We start from the raw sequence: 23,531 nt of genomic DNA on the forward strand, positions 1-23,531 counted from the left end.
TCTCTTAACTAGGGCAGCTCTGCTTTGCAGCAAACTGAACTGCCTTGTAAGATTTCTTGTTAGGCCAGGAAGAAAAGCAGGGGAGGTAGGATAAGGCCAAAACCACTTATCTACTGCAATGTCTCTCTTGGTTTGAAACTGTTGAGATCAGTTTCCTGTTTTATGCTGGCAAGTCTACTTTTCTTTATAAAACCAAAATATTTTTTGTGTCTCTGTTCTCCCAAATCATTTATAAGTGTTAAATAAGACAAATCGTGGCAACTAAGTGTATGTATTTGAGTCTACAAGTTAACTCTCTCTAGTTTAATTTATTTTAAATATTTAATGGGGTACTACTCTACATAAAGCACAGTCCCAAGGCAAAACTGCCTTAATGTGCCATGTTGATTAAACATGGGCTTAGATATTTGTCACAATAGCTCCTTTAAATCTAGGCACTTTGAAGAAGAGACAGAAATACAATGGACCACTTCAAGTCTAGATTAAAGGAAATGGCTGGCTTAAGAGGAGAGGCCCTACTATAAGGTTCATTTATGTTCTTCGCCTTTTTCAAATTGTACTAAGCCACTGCCCAGTCACCACTACTTGAAAAACTAGGGTCTAATTAATGAGGAGATTTGCCTTCTCTGCCTATTCCTGTCAAGCTTATTTCAATTCATGGGGTCAGTAGTTAGATTCAAAGTCAGCTGACTCCATTCTTTCCTTTTCCTAGAAATCACATGCCTATTGTTAAGATGCTGGATCATTAAAAGTCAGAGGCACAGAGCATCCGAGCTGCCTACTGCAGACGCCTCCTCTTCCAGCTCATGGAGTTGGATGAGCTCATCCTAATTACATGGAAAACTGAAGGTCAGTGCATCAAATTAATGCAGCAGCATATTTCAAAGGGGTGCATGACCTCCCCTCCCCATTACAATTTGGTCAGTGAAAATGGTTCTCTCCTCCCTGCTGCCAATATTGTCAACAGGCATTCAGCAGAGAACAATTGGGAGTATTGAAACATGTAATTAAGTACTGCTTAAAACTACTCTATTCTAATTAATAGAGCCAATTTGCACAATATGTAATCTTTTCAGTTCTTTAGTACAGTCCAATGGTCTTCAGTAAGCAGCTCTAATCTCCTCAGGCTCAAGAAAGAAAAGCTATTTTCTAAACTCTACTCCCCTTTTAAAAGTAGGGGCTAAATGCCAACTAGTATTTTGCATGTTAACTATACTGGCGCCAAATCTGGCAAACTGCAAGTTGCTGTTGAGTTTCCAGCCAAAACCCAAACCAGGGACAAAACAAACGTAAGCAGTGTGCTAATGTTGTGCAAGACAGAAACTGGGAGACACATGAGATTTGATTTTGAATAAAATGGGGGGTAATCTGGTAATCTAAGATCAGATTCAAAATTCCATCATTTTTCAAAGTTATGATTTAGCAAATATTCAGCCACAAAAACATACCTTTGCATTTGTTCGTTGTCTTATCCAAAATTGCCTTTGTGGAAACTATTTTCCCATATCTGAAAAAGAAAGGAAAAAAGTTATAAAGAAGAACTCAATTATTAATGTCTAAATCTAAAGAACATGCATACTTTTCAAACACCTGCAAACTTTAAAGTACAAAATATTCTTTACTAAGCGGCAAGCCGTGGAAATTCTAAATTCAACACTTAACTAAGTCTTCCAGTCTTCCCTTCTGAATCTTTGGGTTACAGTTTGATGTTTAGCTTTGAAGAATGGTACTAATCTGACAATCTTGATATAAAAACACAGGAAATGTATTCTGTGAAAGTATTTTCTTCTACCAACACTATGTCTATGGTCAAATACAAGTCTGTAGAATTATTAAAGTTCTATGACCTGCACAGCTTTTATGAAATAATAATGGTGGAGAGCTGCTGCATTCTTCTATGCCTGGTGATTCCACAGCCAGTGCTGCACGGATCATCACAGAGGGCTGGTGGGCCTGTGTGTAAGTTTAACACACTTAACGATAATAAAATAGGTCTTTTCATTTTTACTAAAGACTTCTGTCATTATCCATGAATTATTTACTAATGCTACTTTTAACTCTAATAACAATACAGTACACTAATATGTGTGCATGTAACGTGTGTAAGAAATGGATAATCAAGAATATAAAAAATGCACCAGGGATTAATCATTCATTTTATGAGGGTGTGTATGAGAAATATGTTCAAATTCCTTAATGTGCTATAGAAGTAGGGGGAGATGGAAAAAATGCAGAACACTAAAATTTAGTGCACGCCTACTGAAAATGAAGAAATCGTATAACTTAATTATGTGTATCTCACCCCACACCCTCTGAGAGCACAAACTTTGAGAAAAAGCATCATTGACTATGCTTGTCTTCTAAAAAATCGAGGGGAAAAAATCTTTGAAAAATACTTCTTAAAAAAATTTCTTAAAAATCAAAGTAAAACTTGGGGAAACACATAACTTACTTCATGTATCTGAATTGCAAGTTTCCTCATTTGTACGTGGAAAATTCCAAAATTCTATTTTCTCACAAGTTAACTTTAAAATAGTCTCACATTTGGTTTCCTATACCTTTCTCATGATTGATTTTTGAGGACTAAAACAAGTTTTTAAATTTCTAGGAAACCTAAGTATCTGTGCAACATGTTAAACCACCTTGAATATTGTAAACATCTATTTTATACACACTGAAACCAGCTGACATGTATTTATCTGGAAAAAAACAAATGGCTTGAGCCACCTCACTCCTCCAGTTAATTTTCCTTATTTTCATTCTGTGTAATCATGTAGTCAGATGATTACTAACTAGGCATGAAAGTAAAGATAATTTAAGGTTCAAATGTCAATTACAACTGAGAGACATAATGGTGCACAAACACCTTCAATTCCCTGTAGAGATTCTGAGTATATATAACAACATTAACACAGATCACTAAGCTGACTCAAAATAATTTTAGAAATCCACAAATGATAAGACTAAGTAATTTAAAGATAATCTTTTAGCAACCATCTATCTACCTAGGTTATATGCTTGATACTTACCAGCACTCTCATTTGCACAAGTCTACAATGAAAGCATTTTTAGATTCTATCCCTGCACACACTTTTCCAAAAGCAGGGGAAAACGCTAGTATGATTCCAATTTAGAAGAGGGAATTGAGAGTCACAGAGATTCAGAGACCATGCCTGAGGTCATACGGTTCAGAGCCCTTTGTCAACCTAATAGAAAAGGACATTCAGAAGATGACAAGGTTGGCCTTGTACCCTCTGGTTATGCTTTCAACATTTAATGATGGGAAAGATAGGGACAGACATGAGGTGTGGGAGTAGGAAAAGAAAAAGACTCTTGGTAGCACTGATACTCAATCCATGTTACACACTCTTCTGCTTCTGGCTCTCTCTGACCTCTGCTACATGTGACATGAGTGCTTATGTCCGCGTCTGTGCCAAGTGTACTTTTCTCTTTGCCTCTGGGCCTGGTACCCAGGTGTGCATCTCATTTCACTTTTCTCTGCTCTTTTTCAGGAACTCTGTGTCTATTCAAGTTCCTCCTCTCTTTCATTAGCTGAAAACTTTCACCAAATTTAATATTTGTTCCTCAACACTTCCTTCCCTTAGAAAATTTACCTAGTGCTACAATTGTAAGTAATGAATCTCTTCTGATGATGCCCATTTCTCCTTCCTACTCTTTTGCTTTTAATCCCATCAAAACTTAGTTTTTGTCTACACCTTTTAAAAATATCTTAATGTTTTATTAAGATACCTAAATATCTAGTTAAATATCATCTCATGTCCATCATTTCACAGATTCTATCCACGCCAGCATCCCAAACACATCTCTCCTGTCTCCTCTCCGTATCTCTTTTCACCCAATAGAATAGTTACTCTCCCAATCTCCCACCAAGCTCAGGGTCCTTCACACAGTATCAACTCAATCATTCCTCCATCCATTCAGACAATAATTCTTCTGAGTTTTGTCTTTGATATGTTTCCAAAATTTATTCCTTCCTTAAACCATGTCTAGATTTTTGCAAAAAGCACTGAATAGTTTCTCCATGCCTCTGGCTTTCCAACAGGACTTGTCTGCTGCATTAACTTGCCTCAAACACCACTTTAAACCCTTCTCTACCATCTTTCTATTACTCCATTCCATCCATGATTGATTTTGAAGGATCTGTTCAAACACTATCTTTTCCATGAGAGCACTACTAATTTCCTCAATCATTTGGCTATTTTATAAGAAACCAAAAGGGGATTATGTTTATTGAGTTTCTACTTATATTCATGGCACTGTGCCAGGTACTCTGCATGTGTGATATTATTTAACTTCCCAATCTATGAGGTTAGGTGTTATTATTCCTATTTTTGCAAATGGGTAAACAAAAACTCATAGAAGTTTTGAATCTAAGATCTTATCTAAAATCCCAAAGCTCAAAAATGAACAGTATCCAAGTTCTCATTGTAATTTCTCTATAAAATTTCCTTGAGGAACAGTGTTTCCTTTTTGCTCTTAGTAGGAGAAAAGAAAAGATGTTCTCTTAGATATGGATTGAAATGATGTACTTTTGAAGCCTAAGCAATTTTTTAATCTTAAGAAATAAAATGTGGCTCATGATTGAATGAAGGATAAGGAAAGAGAAAAGAAGAGAGATTTCTGAAATTTATCAGTTTTACTTTCCTTGTGGTTTTCATCATGATTTGCGGGTTAAGACTGAGAAAGCATGATTTCACAGAAAGTTAGAAAACAGTATCCTCTCTGTCCATGCTGGCTTCCTCGAACAAGAGGAGCAGGAAGTTGCTTATTTGGAGTTACCTGGAGGTGTTGAAAGGCTTTCTGCTCAAAAAATATCTTCTCTTTTTAGCTGTCCACTCAGTCATACTTCTCATAAGCAAAAGGCTCCCATCAAAATACAGACCCCAGAGCTGGAGGATGAAACACTAAATCACTCAGGCCCTGGTTAGCTCAGTAGATGAGTCAGTCACCTCATTATGAGAACAGAGTGTAGAACAAGTGGTTCTGATGGCAGAAGAAAAGGGCCAGGAAAGATCCAGATCCAGGCATCAATCAAATGGCATCTTAAGGAACAGGATAAGGGGTGTTAGGCTACAGTATTGTCTGGTCTCCCTCTGCAGAGGGAGAGAAAGCATCTCTCCTTGCTAGTTTTACATGCAATAAGACTTTACAATGGGAAGAGCATTATAGAGAATTAACATTTAGTCTAATTCTATTGTCAATCATCAATGCCTACAAGATTAACAGACATCTGGGCACAAATTCATAAAGTAGCCAGATTTGCACCTCCCCCTGTTTCTATCTGCAGCTTAATTTGTTTAAGAAAGCCATTATGAACAAACAGGGACATACACGTACTGGGGCAAAAAGGTCTCCTCACCTGCAGAATTCACACTCTAAGGACCCTAAGGAGGTGCATCCCCAAGAAAGCAAGTGGTAGAATTTTATGGAAATAAATGTGTCTATAAAGATTCTTTGGGTTTTATCCAGCTTCAAAGTAACAAGGCTCGGATCAGTGCTCGCTACCCAGATTACAACATTCTTTGCTAAGAGTAGATAATCCACTCCAGAGGAAGCTCTGGCAGTAAAAGGATAAAGAGTAATTAAGAGACATGATTGTAGAATAATTAGAATTTCAAAGGGAGAGGATAACAAGTAAAAAACTCACACTTAGAACTATTGGTCCAAGTGAACATGGCTGATAAAACCTTCTGCTAGAATCTACTAAATTTTTTTTTTTTTTAGTTTGCACCACAACTTTTCTTATTCTTTCCCTTTCCATTTAATCTCCTCTTTCATCTGCTATCATATAAAATCAAATATATTTTAGTTTGTATCTATTAAAAGAAACTAAATTTTCTCCTCTACCCTCTTAGTTCCTCCTAATTTCAACCTTTCTTGTTAATCTATTTTAATTGCGAAACTAATGCATACAGTTGTCATTAGAAGACACAGAAAAGAAGATGAAAAAACTAAAATCACCTAAAGTCAGATAAGAACGTTGGTGCGTGTCCTTAGAGATTTTACCTAGTGTGTGTGTGCAAACATGTGTGAGCACATGTTCTCTCTCCCTACTTCTCTCCCTCCCTCCCTCCAACTAAGGAACTGGCAGTTTTTGAATGTTCCCAGTGAACCAAGGCTCTGCAGAGCGGAGTCCTCTCCAACCTCCACCAACAGATGGCGATAATGGTCGATAAATTATTTTAATTTTAACACTGGTCATTTCCGTTGTAAAATTCATTTAAGGCACACTTGCAGTGTTTGTGTTACATTTGGAATATTGTATGAACATTATTAAACCTGAAAAAGCACTGGGTATGTTAAAAACAAATGTAAGAAAAAATGTAAACTCATAAACATAAAAGGACACTTCCAAGTATGGGACAGGGCCAGATACTGCTCAAGCCCAGAAGGTGGTGATTTTTGTTTGTTTTAACAGAAGTGCTCCTGAAGGACAAAGAGGGACTCATGCATCTCATGGGCTGTGCCAGTGCAAATGATGATGCTCAGCAAGGAGAGACAGGGGACGAAAGGAAAGATAAAACAGGACATCAGAAAGCTGACGAGCCAGTGAGTTAATTCAGGGGGATAATCAAAATGATGCCTTACACTACAACAGCTATTATTACATGTCACCACTGTTCTAAGTGATTTAGGTCCATATTTTACTCTTTTGAGTTTCACTTTGTAGATGTGAAACTTAGGGGCAGAGTGAATCTACTCAAGGGTACATAGCTAATAAGTAGCAAAGATGCAAGGCAGGAAGTTTGCTTTGGAGTTTAAAGGCCATGCATATAGACAGTTACAGAGACTTTGATCACCAACCACAGAGTCAAAGCAATTCCACTTTGAACATGCACACCTCCAAACAAGGAAAGGGCACACTGTTATAGCGGATGTCCCTAAGACAGATGCTGATGACATTCAGAAAAGGGTTATCTCTGCCTCAAGACTCTTTGGATACATGACTCTGGTCTATTTTGGAACAAGATGTCCAATATAAGTGTTAGGGAGGAGTTGGGGCATGACTGGCTTTAAAGCTTAAAAGGCCTAATTCAGGGATCTGCTTTGTGGACATGAATTTGGGGACAAGTCAAAACTTTTCTTGTTACTTTGGAGTTGTTAGAAAAAAATACATACACATACATACAAGCAGCAGATCCTCACATTCACACCCCTACACCTGATTCTATACTGAACACAGATTTTTAGCTCACCTTTTTTGCTACTTTATTTTTTTCACTGGCCTCTCTGGAAAAGGGGAGTTTCTAAAATTTGCTGTAGCTCTTTTAACAGTGGCTGAACAGAAGGAGGAAAACAAAGTATAAATTATGTCCATTTAGCTGACACAGAAAAGTTTGTTGGAGACAAACTTTCTGACTCCTCACTACCCCTTTATTGTCTTCATTTACTTGGTACAGGAAGTAGTAAGCATTTGAAGATGAGATATAAGGCAAAGGAAAATTTCAGATAATGTAATCCATTTTGAATCGATTTTGTAACCTTTTTTGCCCTGACAATTTACACAGTTTCTGTAAGACTATTCTAAGACATAAAAATATCAAGGGCACACAAAGATAATCCATTCTTCCTCCCATTCATTGTTGTGGCTAAACTCTTAGACATCCACCCCTTCCTCTGCTGTATGCGTGCACCTTGTGAATAAATGATTCCTAGTGCATGCGGAGCAGGAAGCTACATCTTAGGCAATGGTGATTTAAAGCCAGGGTCTCAGGTGAATACTTGGCAGCAAAAGCTACTGTCGACCTAAAGTCAGAAACAACTGAAAGCCTGGTGCTGAAGGTGAGTAGATCATAGGAAGACAAGTGTAGCATTAAAAGGAGAGATCTAATCATGAAATTAACTAATTGATATTTAGCATGCCTAAGGTATGTATTTCACCATACAAGGCCTATCAAAAATATGTAAGGTGTCATATCTGCCACTGAGGAAAAAAATCTTTGGGAGAATGTAAAGAATTTTTAGTATTAAAAACCATCTTAGTACTGAAATAAAAAAATGAGACCTTGTATGATGAATGCTATACAGAGATAGGCATAAACATAGAAGGAAGGTCGAGCTGAACAAGAAGACTGGAAACCAGAAATTCTGGTTGGCTATGAAGCGGGACAATGAACAGAAGAATCTGCCTTATGCAAATCTATGTGGGAGTAACAGAAGCTAGGACTGAAAAGGTCCTTCAGGGCTCTGAGTTCCAGGAAAAAGAGAGAGGAAACAGAGCATGGTGGGATATTTTACAACTGCAGAATAAAATGATGAAAGCATAACTTTAGCAAGATTAATGAAAATCTTGTGCCTGGGATTAGCAAAGAGAAGAGCCACATTTTATTCTTTTTTTTTTTTTTTTTTTTTTTTTGCTGTTTGTAACCAAGCAATAACATTCATGTTCAAGAAATTAAAATACAGGGATGAGAAGATCTGGGAAAGAATGGAATGGTTCTAAAGGGCAGAGGAGATTTAAGACAAGGGCTTCTCTTAAGGAGACTTAAATGCTCAACTTGATACCTAAGAAAAATAATCTATGATATCTATGCTACGGAAAGCCAGTTGGCTTGCTCTGTGAATTCAGAAAATAGGGAAATGGATGTGCCAGCTTTGCTTTTTCTGAGCTGTCCTGCAAGGACAGTGATTTTTGGCTTTAGTGACAGACCCAGAACCTGCAGACTGGGAATGACTTCACAGATGCTCAGACTGTCCTCATGTGGTGTCACCCATGGCTAGCCTGGCTACTGTAAAGCATGTGAGCTGATGGAGAATATATCACATTTTTTTTTCAAAAGAAAATATATATTTATATACTCAATTTTCCACAACATAGAAATTTTAAGATAAACGCATCCTCCGAGTACAAATGAAATCAGTCATTTTCACCCGGATTTTGGAACAAATCTTTTTTTCACTCAATTTAGAACCATTTTTTGCTAATTTGTCTTATCAACATTGCTGAATGAAACAGGTGAATCCATTATAAATGCAGACAAGGGTAACAACTGATGCTGTTTCTTCCATGTACAGCTTGAACTAAAAAATTTATATACAATGAACATTACAACTACTTTGTTAAAAATGGCCAAGATGCATTTTTTAAACAAGTTCTATGTAAACCATTTAGCCTCTCTGCCAAATAAAAGCATACTATAAAAACATTAGACTTACTACACAGGTTTGCTATTATAGTTCAGTATCAATTCTATTATGATGTGCAATCAAGGTAAAGTAGCTCTGCACTACTTTATGGTCTTTTAAGAGCACATAGCACACCAAAGGTCATTTACATTATCTTATGACAATATTTTTACCACAAGTCACTGTACTGCAGCACTTAAGGATGCAGTCACTGAAGGCCAGACCTAAATTGGTGCTCCCAAGTACTAATATGTAAAAGGAAAATAACATATGCTGAAAATGGAACCTAGGATTTTGCAAGTAAAATATATATTATCTATCATAAAAATGAATCCCTAAAAGTCCCAAATACTGATTAATGTCCAACTTTTAAAGCAAAGGCAATTTGATTATAGAAAACTACTTTTTATTTCTGAATTCAATTTATGAATCAACATTTATTATTATTTAAATTCTCTCCCTACCCCAACCAAAACCTGCAATGTATTTCCTTGGCTTTGATAATCTCACCCTAGTGTTTATGCAGCACTTTATTCATAAGGAATACATAATTACAATGGAAAGACGATAGAGTTACAGAGAAACTTGTTTGTAAGTGGTAATATGGCCAAATACCAGCTCTGTGATTTTGGTATAGCTGCCTGATCTCAGTCTCCTCATCAGTAAAGGGGTCTAATAACATCTGTGTCACAGGGACTAGCACAGTGCTTCACACATAATAGATATTCAGTAACCAATCAATGCTACCCGTTTCTCCCACCCTCTCCCCAAGTAAGGAAATCACTTGAGAGCAGTCGACTAGACTACCTTCTTTACCTTAATATCAACGTGGCCCTAGGATGCACAGTTATTTGTATACAGTAGCCATTCAACATATATTGGTTGAATGCATAAAATAGGAACAGGAATATAATTTTTCCCCCTTTAAAGTGTTTGGTGTCGGGAGTTAAGGGACACTGGTAGGGAGAAGGGAAATGCTACATTTTGCCTTGGAAAACAGACATGGACTTGAATTTTATCCCAGTTTAGCTTATAAAAATATAAGAAGGAAATAGGTAATTTCAGAGTTTCACATGGAATTCAAAATTAGGACTAAAAAGAAAGCTGTAAACTGTTGGGGGAAACCCCCTAAAGACTTTTTGTTCCCATATTGCTTTTCAAATATTTCTAAATTTGGTGTGCTTGGTAAAAGAAATCAAAACTGGAACTCTTACACTCCTCCCCAAAGAACTGAGTCAGAATGTTCAGAAACTGACTCTGCACTGCCCTCCAACGCTGAATCCATACAGGACTGCTGCATGCAAAACATAAAGAGCGTGACTGAGAGTGAAAACTAAGCGTGTCCTCCTCCAAGGCAAAGCAGAGTTATCTCAAACTATTAAAACAGAGTGTGCAAAATTACCTGGAAATTTCTTTTGATTCTGACACAAACTAAAAAGGCAGGAGTCAACTTGGACATTTCCTAGACTGAACACTAACGCTGGCTTTGATCCAAAATACAGCCCTGGCATACTGATTTCCAAATCCAGCCCATCCCTTTTTAAAGTAATAAATCCTGAATGCCCCACGACCTTGAAAAAGTCAGGTTGAGAGTAGACTGACAAGAAAAATGTTCTATTTAACTCATTTCTAAGAAATTTGGGAATATGACATAAACATTATCACTAGTAAAAGCCACACTTGGTCTGTTTAAGCAAGGGAATGTTAATCAGCCAGCCAGCAGGCTGATGTCTCCAAGGTCACTCTTGACAACCTCTATGCTATGGCTCTAAGGACAGATCTGATGGAGAAGGATAAATAAAGGCTTCCATATTGATCTCCTACTAGTCTGCCTCTGAACCACCCTGTCCTTAAGATGTTGCAGATAAAGATGAGCACTCATTCCAAGGGCACAGGAGTACAGACCTAAAAATTTAGAATATTAAAACTTAAAATCAAAGAGGAATTGTCTTTGTATGAAAGAATGTAACTAAAGAGAACCAAATGCTGTAAAATTGCTTTAGTATCAGTTTTACACAATTACCATATCCCTATGTGAAGGAAATTTGTCTCACTTTCACTATAGCTTGAATTTACTGAATTTTCCAGAAGGTACTTTTCTGAGTATTTTTTGCAAGTGAGGAGGATGTGGATAGAGCTGGGGCTAAAAGTGCTTCTTATCTACATGACCCAGTCAGTAAGAATTTTCCAAATCTTGCATAACAGGACAGGTGCTAAGGGGTGGCAAAATGCCATTCAGAGACTTTGAAAGAACAAAAAAAGCAGATTCTAGAAACTAAAGGCGGGTAAAAGTAATGTTGATTGGAAGCAAAATTTGGGCAGATTAGTAAATTGTAGGTTAGGGAGACTTATGAAAAGAACAAATACCACAGAATTCCTTAAGAGTAAGTTAAACACATTAAACTTAGTTCTGTTTTGGGGGGGTGGGTGGTGAGGAAGACAGGGATGCCTGGGAATTATACATATTATTGTTTGACTTGAGCTAAATAAAAATATAATTAATCTTAGATGAAGAAATCTGAAAATAGAAAATTTTGTTTGGATGGATGTTAACTGGTTGAACAAGTGACTGAGTTCAAAAGAGTTGGTCAGTGTCACAGTTACATGGGACACAGCCCCTAGTGACCCTAGTGATGTGCTGCAGGGCTCTGTTCTTAGACAGTACTATTAAAAACATTTTAAACAATGACATAATCAAGTAATTGGTGGTACACTTATCAAATATATACATGTCCCAATGTTAGAGGGCATACTGAACATAAGACATCAGAATTAAAAGTGTGAAATTATTTCAACAAGCTAGAATGAATACTTGGCCATTGCAAATACTGTATTAACAGGGGAAAATAAGTCTTATAGCTAAGTTCCAAGGTGGCAAAATCAACTGAACAAATTAAAAATCCCCTGACTCATTCACTTAAAAATACTGTTTCAATTAGGTACAAGTTCAAGTTCTCCGAATAACTAAAACTTAGGTTGCACTGAGACAAATATGTGACCCTGACCATAGAAATAAGTAATGCTCTTGGTCTTTATGCTCATCATCCCCCAACATGCATTATTATGGGTTAAATAATTTAAAGAAAAAGATATGTTAAAGTCCTAAATCCAAGGACCTGTGAATGTAATCCTATTTGGAAATGGGGTTTTGAAGATATAGCAAAGTTAAGATGAGCCCCTTCAGGCAGGCCCTAATTCAATGCAAGAGGGATATCTAGGGAGGGAGAGGGGAAATACTGGGAGTAATACTGACTAAATCATATTGATATATTGTGTGCATGTATAAATGTGTAACAAATCCCATCATCATGTACAACTATAATGCACCAATAAAAAAATGTGGAAAAAACATAGAGGGAAATCTGAACATAGGAAGTAACCATGTGGTGGCAGAGATTGGAGAGATGCAGCTCTAAGTCTGGAACACCAAGAATTGCTGGCAAACCATCCAAACTAACAAGAGTAAGGAAGGATTCTTTTCCATGGGTTTTTGGGGAGCAGGGCCTCCTGATACCTGCATTTTGGACTTCTAAGTCTCCAGAACTTGGAGTCAATAAATGTGTTGTTTTAAGCTACCCAGTGGTACTTTGTTATGGCAGCCCTAGCAAATGAACACAGCTCCAGCTTGCCCGGCTCCAACCTCATTTCCTGCTGTGGAAGATGTCACTTAACCTGGGAAACTTGGTGTCATTCTTCAAGACTCCAATTTAATGGCACCCTCCGCCTGGCCTCCTGCAGCAAGCCTTTTCTGACAGCTAAGAGCTGCCTGCCTCTGCGCTGTGCCTACAGCAGCCTCCACCCATGGCAGTGCGATGCAGCACCCAGCACACTGCAGCTACACTACCTGTATGGCTGTCATCCCCATCGGATGTGCATTCTTGGACCTTTTTTTTTTTTTCTAATTATTTGGCCTCAGCATAGTGCCTGACAAATAAATTCAAAAGAAAGGGGTGGAGGAATAAATAAACAAGTACCGATAGTTTGTTTTCATTGAGTGCTTTCTACACTGAATATAATTATTCTAAATATCTCCTTTAACTTGGTCTTCTGAACTGTCAAAAGGGATGAGCAAAGGTCTAGCAACTGTATCCTGGAGGATGGCAGCGCCAAAGGCCTGCAGACGCCTATGTGGGAAAGGAGACTGCAAGCCTTTCTCAGGGAGAAGAAGAAGTGGGGCTTGCTGCCAGGGAAGTTTTCAAGCAGAGCTGAGTGACTGACCATGTGGGTTGAGACTGGTGCTACATGGCAGTGTTTCATCAACTGACCTGGGAGGAGGTGATCACTGGTGGGGATCAGTGGTAAACAGAAAAATAAGGACAATCTGTCAAAATATTAATTCTGTGATTGTGTAGCTTTGACATTTTTAATATTAAAATGGCCTTTCTGGTTATGAAGATGGAAATTGCCTCAGTTTGTATTCTTTTTGACAAAATAAAATGTTGACTCTATACTGGATCCTGAACACTATTTTTTGTTTAGCTTACTGTCCTTAAAATCCAAAAATATGGGAAGCACTAAGACATGACAGGTTGGTGGGCATGGATTTGGTAGCCCAACTTTGAGCAGGGGGCTGAATGGAATGATCAACACGATTAATGTCAACAAGAATAAGGGTTATGTGTACAGAATAACCGAGGAAAAGAATAACCATAACTTAAGAGTGCTCAATTTGTTTTAATTCCCAGTTATAAACTGAGACAAAAAACAAAAACAGCCCAATAAAATTCTGTAAAACCATATATATACCAGGCATAATGGCACACTCCTGTAATCCCAGTTGTCGCGACCCCTTGCCCGCAAGGAAGACGCAACTCAGGAATCTTCTTTCAGCAGTTTATTCAGGCCCATGATATTTCTTCTTCTCCCCTCGGATGCCCCTCCCAGCCTTAATAAAGCATCTCAAGCCCCAATGCGAAGCTGCCACGTGGAGCTTTCTCATAGGGTGGTGAAAAACCATGCACCAACTCTCCCAAATAAGGAGTTGTTTGTCACAGACCACAGCAGAGCCAGTGCCATCTTGTAATGGCGACCATAGTCTGCAGAAATGGCAGAAGCGGCTCACCACACCCAGTGGCTCAGGAGGCAGAAGGATTAGGAGTTCAAAGCCAGCCTCAGCAACTTAGCAAGGCCCTAAGCAACTTAACTAGACCCTGTCTCAAAATAAAAAAAAAATAAAAGGGCTGCGAATGTGGCTCTGTGGTTAAGTACCCTTGAGTTCAATCCCCAGTACCAAACAAAAACACAAACCCAAAATAAAATAATACAAAAAACTCACAAAAAACCCCAAACAAAATGTATATGAACGTACGATACCACAAACAGAAGTTCAAATGAAAACAACTCTGATAACAAGGAGATGGCTTCTGATGGCTCTCCTCCCTCATGTTCCCCCCAGGACTTGCTGATGTGGGCATGTTTATCAGCAATGGTGTCTCTGGTACCTCCTGTAACTATCCTGCTGAGGCAGCAGAATACAACCCCCATCTTCCCTGACTTCCTGCTTCTTTGGATGGTTTGTTTAGGGTTATTTGACCTTGTATGCTTTGACAATCAAGATGAAATGTGTCTTGAACATGAATGCAGTGTTTTATAGACACCAAGAAAGGCCCTTTAAATCCTATAAGAAGTGACTCCTCAAAAGAGAATCCAGATCCCAATGATGCTAGAAAAATCTCTGAAGACATGGTATCAGAATGCCGTCCTGAGAGTTTCACCTACATAAGTTTTATATCTGTATCTATAACATGTGGACACACACACACATCTACATATATTATTCTTTCAAAGTCAGTATAAAATTCTTGATGCTTCAAAGAGCAAGTGTACCATCTCCAACATTAAAATGGGAATTGATATAGGGTAACCCAGATGGAGGTAAATTCACTATTTGTAGACTGTATCCCAGGTGCTTCTGGGTGATAAGTGTGGAAGCATAAAGGGTGGGTGGGCCTTCTTTCAACTGCAGTTAAAGCAGGGGTAAAACATGATTCTCTCTCCTGTGCTCATTTGAAGAATACACATTACATATACTCTGTATCATAAGCCTAATAATACAAATTCCTATTCTCTTGTAAGGAACATGGTATCTGTTTTAAAAAAGGTAAAACAAAAGTCAGAGTCCTAAATACACATGAAATACCTTTCCCCACCAGTTAAGTGTTCAGGGCTCAGCTTATCAAAACATGTGCTTTCTTTCACTTGGGTCCATTCCCGCCAGGCCAGCCTGGGACCTTTCCACAGGCCAATGCCTTTTCGAAACCACATCCAGAGAAAGGTGATAATTGCCCCCTTAACACCCTGGCCTACACTGGGCTCACTAATTGCTCCAAGCCCTGCTTGTTTCCTCTCAAAAACACCTTACCTCAGAGAGAAGGCAGAGAATGACCTTAAACTGCAGCTCACTTCCTAGTCTGGATTCCTAGCCCTTCCCAACTCAAACTTCATCACAGAGGCAACAAGACAGAAGGGAAAGGTGGTGTACAGGAATGTGCACTTTTAGGTTCATTAAATGAAAAATCAAATGTTCTTCTTGATGCTGGGCATAAAACACACAGAGGCTCAACCACCAGAAAATTCGAGGCAAGTTATTATAGAAATTCAGGAGATAAGAACAAGCCAGTCTCTCTAAAGCCAGCAAACATTTCAGAGAGATGAAGCCATATAACACTTCAGCAGGAATCCTGAATCTAGAACCTTAAGGAAAACAGAGACATAAAGTGCTTTTATTTTAAAGACAGAAAACATGGCTGAGTGCAGTGGTGCATGCCTAAATCCCAGTTACTTGGGAGGCTGAGGCAGGAGGATGGCAAATTGAAGGAAAGCCTCAGCAATTAGCAGGACCCTCTCTCAAAAACTAAAAATAAATAAATAAAAAAGGCTGGGAATATAGCCCAGTAGTAGAGTGTCCCTGGGTCTAAACCTCAGTACTACAAAAAACAAAACAAAACAAAAACCCCAAAACCTGGGGGTAGAGGACCAATTCCAGGACCATGTACATTTGTAAATATGTTTTGATGATGATTACTTTGAGGATAAATATTTGTGTTCTTCTCAGTGAGGGAATCCTCTAGTACTGTTCATACAGTGTTCACCCACAGTGCTCAGAACCTAGAGATTTCCATTTCTCTGGCACAATATTAAGAAAGGAGGTTATGCAGAAAAGAAGAATAAAATCTGGTAATGGATTTTAGGTGCTCGACAAAAATATCCGAATAAACAAATGAGCTCATGAATGAGGAATCTGGTACTTATAATAAATTTATGATGAACATGTGGGCACTTGGGGTAAGAGCCAGGAGAAGCTATGACAAGTACTTGACTTCTACGACAACTTTTAAAAGCACTGTCACATTTGATGCTTTGCAAGGGCTTTCATACGTGTACTTTGACCAAGCCTGAGGTGACTCCGCAGAGGAGGTACTGTTAGTCCTCTTCCAAGAGGATGTCAACTAAGGCTGAGGGGACCCGTAACTCATCTCTGCACTGCCTGGCAGTGGAAAGAAACCAGAAAAGGAAACCAGGCTATTTGGTAGGTCCTCGGTAAAAAGCATGAGCCTGCATCAGGTTCCTCCTGGAGCTTGTTGAGTAGCCACTTAAGTGACAATGAGTGTTAAGGAAACTGCTGGCTGAAAAGGGAAGAGACGGTTACTAGAGCCAAGGCGGGAACTGTGCCATGAAGCACAGAGCCATGGAAAAATAATGCAACAAGCCCTCTTCTTGAGGGAGATGGAACTAAAGCACTTCAACCCCACATTCAATTAGTTACAGCACTCCAGGCTAAGTTTAAATCACAAGTTTTAAATTTATTTGAATACAAGCAGGGACTTAAAGTGATTTGGGGAGGAGACAGAACAACCTCCAAATAGTCTTTGAGCCAAACACTAAGTTATCCTGAAATGAAAAAAAAAAAAAAAAAAAGATATTTATTCCAGAAAAAAAGAGGCTAAAACCCTTTATCTTATCACATAGCAAAAGCAATGTAATGGGGATTAAAATCTATTCCAATTAACCCCATAGAAGAAGACATGCTCAAAACTTAAAGAATACAATGTACAGATATACATATCATGGATAACTATAATGCACTAAAATATTTAAAAAGTTAAAAAAGAAAGAAAGAACATAGAATAGTACATATAAGCTCAGAAAAGAGAGACAAATGATTCCTGGAGAAAGGGAATGTTAATAATCTATCCATCTAAGGAGGCTGATTCATAATGCGGTTGGGAGGGGGAGCATGGGAGGATTAGAGGAACTCTAGACAGGGCAAAGGGGTGGGAGGGGAAGGGAGGGAACATGGGGGTAGAAAAGACAGTGGATTGAGATGGACATCATTACCCTAAGCACATGTATGAAGACACGAATAGTGTTTATATACTTTGTGTACAACCAGAGATATAAAAAATTGCACTCTATATGTGTAATGTGAATTGTAATGAATTCTTCTGTCATATATAACAAATTAGAATTTTTAAAAAATTTAAAAAACTTATCCATCATTTAAAAAGGGGAAGAGAGGATGCATATGACACCATTTTTGGAAAAGGATTTTTAAAATGCATATATTTTATAACCAAACTAATAAACCATTTTTTTTTAAGCCACAAGGATGTAACAATTTGCAGTACTATCAAACTACTCAGAATATGGAGCATCCAGGAGAAGGAAGGTGCTAAGATAATGTCTGCTGGTACCCAATTCATCAATCAGCGGAGCTGCTCTTATTGTTACAACCACGTAGCAGAACTGGACATGACAATTACAGGACAGCAACCTCCCAAGGAACTGCTCAATGGTTGTGAAAAATGTTAATGTGCTAGAGACAACAGAGTTGATCAATTTCTTGACCCAAACTCGTTCCTACTCTTGCTAAATAAAAAGAAGGAAAGCTAAAGTGTGTTCAGGGTTTCTTTTCATTTGTTCTTCTCAAGTTCAGAAAACACAGAACAGATTTTCGTCAACTCCTGGCTAATTGGACTTGCAATCCTGATGTAACTATATCCCATGTAGCCATGCCAATTAAAAACTTCCCAGTTGAGAGGGACTCTTTTCCCCAAGATCTTCATTATGTTCTTCTAAAACTATATGTAATGTTAAATTTGTTTCCAGAGCACATCTATGGATTTGTTCCCATAAGATTTACCTGCCAGGTATTCCATGCATTTTCAATTATTTATTTCTATGGTCTTTATGGCTGACAAAGAGGACCACACATTCATTAAAAATATAATTTGTAGGCTGGAGTTGTGGCTTAGTGGTAGAGCACTTGCCTAGCATGTGTGAGTCACTGGGTTCAATCCCCAGCATCATATAAAAAATAAAGGTCCACCTACAACTAAAAAAAAAATTATAAAACATAATTTGTAATGGTCACTGAGTCTGATGTACTTCTGCATGGACTGCAAATTAAATCAAACATCTGTCCAATGAAGGTTAGGTTAAGCTATGCTGCATCATTCACCCCTGTTATTTTATACTGATTGATTTAGGTAAAATATAACATTTAGTTGATTGACCTTTTCTAATAGAATACATTACTTCATCAACTGGAAATTATAACAATCACTACCAAAGAATGGAAGCAATTCCCAGGTTGGAGAGAAACGGGCAAAACAGGGAAACATTTCTGATAAAAACAAAGGGGCCATACCCAGAGAGCAAAAGCTTTAAGTCATTTGTCCTAAGAAAATCATTAAGAATGAGGAAAAAGACTTTGCTGCAAAGATTATATAGAAAAATTGTAAACAATCTAAATACTAAGTAAACTGCCGAACAGCCACTGAACGGAAAAAAAAAAAAAGCATGTAACAAGTGATATTGTAGTGTCCTTGTTCCAGCAGGAGGCAACCCATGTCTCCAAGAAAAACAGAACACTGTATCTTGTGAGGTATGAGCTGGGAAGAAACTGTAAATATACTCCCCCCACCCACTTCTCTTGAAAACCTAGATCAATACTAACTAACAGAAACAGAATGCAAACCACAAATGTAATCCTCATATGTCATTTTAAATTTTCTAGTAGCCCCATTAGCAAATGAAAAGGAACAGATGAAATTAATTTTCAAAATTTTAACTTAAACCAATATACCTAACATATTATCAGAACATGCAATGAATATAAAATATCAATGGTGGTTTAATGTTATTCAATGACGTATTTGAAATCTGGTGCGTATTTTACACTTCCAGCACGACTCTATTTGGAACAGCCACATGTCAAGCACTCAATAGCCACACGTGGCTGCTGGCCACTGTGCTGTTTGTGCAGTTCTAGATGTTTATGGGCTGCCGTCTCTTTCACAGTTTAACATTTTCCTTACCATGGGAAATAGTAGGTTGGCACCATGTAAAGTTTGGGGAAGGCAACTGCTGACTACCACTTTAGGTTGTTTATGCTAGCTGCTTTAAAGTGGGCACAGACTAGGGCAATAATCCAACTTTTGCACTTCCAAAGTTATTTTTTTAACCTTGGGTCTATGTGAGATATTCACTGTCTGTGGCTAATTTTTGGGAAGGAATGTCTGAACAGCAAGGTCCACTTGAAAAGCCCCAATAATATTTTCCTTTTAACTTAGTTGGCAAGATTCTGTCATTACTCTCATAGTATAAATTAAGTCTTGTGGCATAGCAGAATGCCCCATAATTCTTCCCTCCTAATTCCCAACTCCTGGGAGTTTTGAATATGCTTTAATGATGCCATGCATGACTTCAGATCACCTGTCAAATTTCTATTTGAAAAGCCTAAATTTTAAAGGGAAAAAGTGTGTGTATGTGCCACAAGTTTGCTCACTATCTAAAAACAAGGAACTGAGTAAATCTGAAACCAATCAACTTTGCAGATCTGAGGGCTCTACTCATCTCAGACACCACATTTTAACCATGCGGAACCATGTGACATTAAGGGAGCAACCAGGGCAGACAGGAGCTCTTAAGGCACCTTTCTTGCAAATTAGAAAAAGGAGTCCTCTAAGGTAGGAGGCAGTGACAAACACAGGGCTTGGTGACTGAGTGTGAGACGGATTTCAGCTTCAGTCACACCTGGACAGGCATTTCTGTGCAGGTGACAAAGTCCCACATTATATATGGGGTATAATACCTGGGAACAATATCCTAGCTGGCACACAATAGCAGACATGGGTAAAAAGCCTTGGAGACTGCAATCAGAACCATAAGTAGGTTATAGACTTTCTTCATCTACCTCTGTACCAAGAATGCCGTCCTTATTAAACTAGCAAAACGGGAACAGCCCTCCTATGGAAAAATAAGGCAGAAAATCACCAGATTTACAAAATGTAAAAGTGTTGTTATACATATAAGCTGGAAATTAAAATTTCAAAACTTCAGGCAGGTCTTACTATAAGTAAATACATGCTGAATTTAATAAAAATGTTTTTCGTAAATCTTTATAAGATACATAATGAATGATTCCAAGAGGCTCCACCACATGATATATAACAGGGAAAGTTGGAGCTTGTTTATCACACACGTTTTCATTCTTCTTTACAATGGTGACTGCAACAGAATGTACAATACTCAACTTTACGTTTGATATATAAAGTTAATAGTACGTTCTATTGTGAATCGAAATAGGGTCTAAATGAAATGTACAGTAACAGCAAGTCAAACTCATTTTCCAGCTAAATCTGATGTATCTTTTATATTGGGAAAGCAGCTATTAGACTGCTATCTTGCTACCTACCCACCTACCTACCTTTTTCTCTCACATATATTTTAATCTAAAAATAGGAACTATGTCTTATGCAATTTTATGTTCTCTGCCACCTTCCACTATGCCATTTATACAACAGGTGCTTAATACATAATGATTGGATTGATTTTTCATTTTAAACACTCAAACTGTGAAAAGCAAAGAAAAGCAGTGGTCATAAGACCATGGGGGCAGGGTGAATGCAGAATCCCTGATGACCACCGGAGAGTCAAAGAGGAAAAGGGAGGGACAGGAAAGAGAAACAGTGTGGTGCTGTTCCCAGGCACCATTACCAATGTCATCTCTTAATCCTCAGAACAGGCACTACAGACTCCACTTTCCCAACCGAGAACTGAGGCCAGGAAGCAAAAACAACTGGTCCAGCATCATCCATCAATTACACAGGCAGTCAGGATCTGCCAGGTCTTCCCCCTTTCAAGTCGGATCTTCCCCCCATCCCCTGGGACTAGGGGGAGGAGCCATAAAGGTAAAGCCACACCAGCTGTAAGGTCCAGCGCAAACTTCTGCTGTGAGTTGCCCTCCTGGATGGTCCCATTTCCCCCTTTCCCTGACCTGTAACATATCTCATCTGTTCCAGTGCAACAGGTTTGTTTTCATCATGAATAACATCATAGTCTCAGCACAAATTCTAAATTGATGACTAAATTATTGTAATAACATTCAGTACAAAATTCCAGGAAGATAAATACTTTGAGCTTTTATTCCTTTGAAGTTGATGGTAACAACGACTTGGTTACTAGTTTTTCCTGTGTTTCTGACGTAGTAGGAAACAGGTATCAAAGCTATGTTGATGCTCTAAAATCATTTGTGGTGACCTAAAAGTTCTTAGAATAGCATCTGTATATTAATTTTGCCACCATGCCAGGATCCAAAACATAATGGTGTGTTTCTTACACAATGTGGAAGTGTCTTAAAAATAGGTTCTCAGTGAAGGGTACAAATCGGCAAAATGAAATGCATGAATGGGCCCAGTATCGCCAACATCTACAAATACATGTGTATGAGATGCAGTTTAGAAAAAATACATACACCACACACAAACACACACACAATAGCATTTGGGATGAAACTTAAAGTATAGTAAGTTATACAGCTTTTAGTTTACAGTATTTTTTCTTATCACACAGAAATATATTTTAAAGATATTTATTTTATCTTCACATTCATGATGTTTGGATCATCGTTACTTCGCACTGCAAAGGCGACAACAGATGGCTATACAACTCTAAGTCTCTGCCCTCAGAAGCCCCCAATATTCAGGTTCTAATGCCTCAATTGCTCTTACTCTGACATATACATGTTCACATGTAAACATTTTGTGCTCTGCCATAGGTCTTAATGAATCAGTTTAGGCTGACCATATATATTTTAAGTATCAACCAATAAACTGTTGAGAGGCGTTCGTTAGCAATGGGATTGCTTTTGATTTTCAGTTTCTTTTTTATATTTTTCCAATATATTTTTCATGAGCATATATTGCTTTTGAGAGAAAATATTAAAACACACCATTTCCTTTTCTCTAATTTACTAACAGATCAATGCAACGTAAAGACTACTTGTCAAAATATTATAAAATAGCCAGATGAGACAAACATTTGGAAACCCATTCTAATTCTGCTAAATCCCACTGGCAGCTTTTAAAAGGGACATGGTTGAATTCATGTTCTTGAGGTGAATATGAGACTCTGTAATTCATTAGAAGGAAGAATTTTTTTAAACGCACTGCTGTGGGGGAGTATGGGAGTGGTGAACACTGGCTTTCTGTTCTCCAAGAAGTCATCCAGTAACAGCAGAAACACACCAGCTGACCTCAGGGGACACAGCAAAAGAAAGGAAGAAGTCCTCTCAGGAACCAAAGGTAGAAAGTACATGGGGCTTGAGAGTGTGAGGATGCAGTCACACTTGGACAGATTGGAGCCAGGTGCAATTCAACAAGAACTGTAGGTTGGGCTGGGGTTGTGGTTCAGTGGTACAGTACTTGCCTAGCATGTGTGAGGCACTGGGTTCGATTCTCAGTACCATATATAAATAAAAACAAATAAAATAAAGGTCCAACAACAACTAAAATTTTTACACACACACACACACACACACACAAACTGCAGGTAAAGTTTTCTGATACACAAATCATAAAAGGCAAACTGTAACCACTATCCAGAAAAAAAGAGAAAACCAAAACCCTTTTAAATCAGAACTATAAAAATTTGTAGTATGTGTCCATCCCTTAGTGCAAAGGTGAAACTTTGAATTCAATCTTTTATAAAACTGGAATACTCATAGGTATGTTAGTGAACATAAAGTATTTTTTTAAAGCTTACTATTGTAAAAAAGAATCATGTAATTCTTAAAAGTAGTGATTAATGTTTTTAAATGGACTTCAATACCCAACTATTCTAGAGGGCATCTTAACACAAAATGATGATTCTTAATCCAATGATTAAGTACATTTTTATAGTCTATTCTCATTCTACCTACCATTTCTTCCTTTTACTAGGTGTTCTCTCTTTAATCTTAGGTTGTAAAATTGCTCTTACAAAATTGGAAAGTTACTAGTTTGTATAAGAATTTTATTTAAAAAATACAAGTAGGAAAAGGGATAACTAACAATTTCTATCAAAATTTAGGATTATATTGAATACATAAATATTAAATCTTC

At 37.9% G+C, this 23,531-nt stretch overlaps 1 protein-coding gene across 7 annotated transcripts in view; it reads right to left on the reverse strand.

The window, feature by feature from the left end:
- The window catches only part of Rbms1 (RNA binding motif single stranded interacting protein 1), a 207,649-nt gene that overhangs the window by 42,990 nt on the left and 141,128 nt on the right, over positions 1–23,531 (reverse strand). For all 7 annotated transcript variants that reach the window (XM_046462252.2, XM_046462251.2, XM_046462253.2 and 4 more), the window contains exon 3: positions 1,449–1,507. In XM_046462252.2, coding sequence (XP_046318208.1) covers positions 1,449–1,507 — 59 coding nt within the window. The remainder of the gene's footprint in view (positions 1–1,448; positions 1,508–23,531) is intronic.

This window comes from Marmota monax, unplaced genomic scaffold (assembly GCF_021218885.2).
Source record: "Marmota monax isolate L192 unplaced genomic scaffold, Marmota_monax_Labrador192_F-V1.1 WCK01_AAM20220418_F8-fsc00129, whole genome shotgun sequence".
NCBI classification, from domain to species: domain Eukaryota; kingdom Metazoa; phylum Chordata; class Mammalia; order Rodentia; family Sciuridae; genus Marmota; species Marmota monax.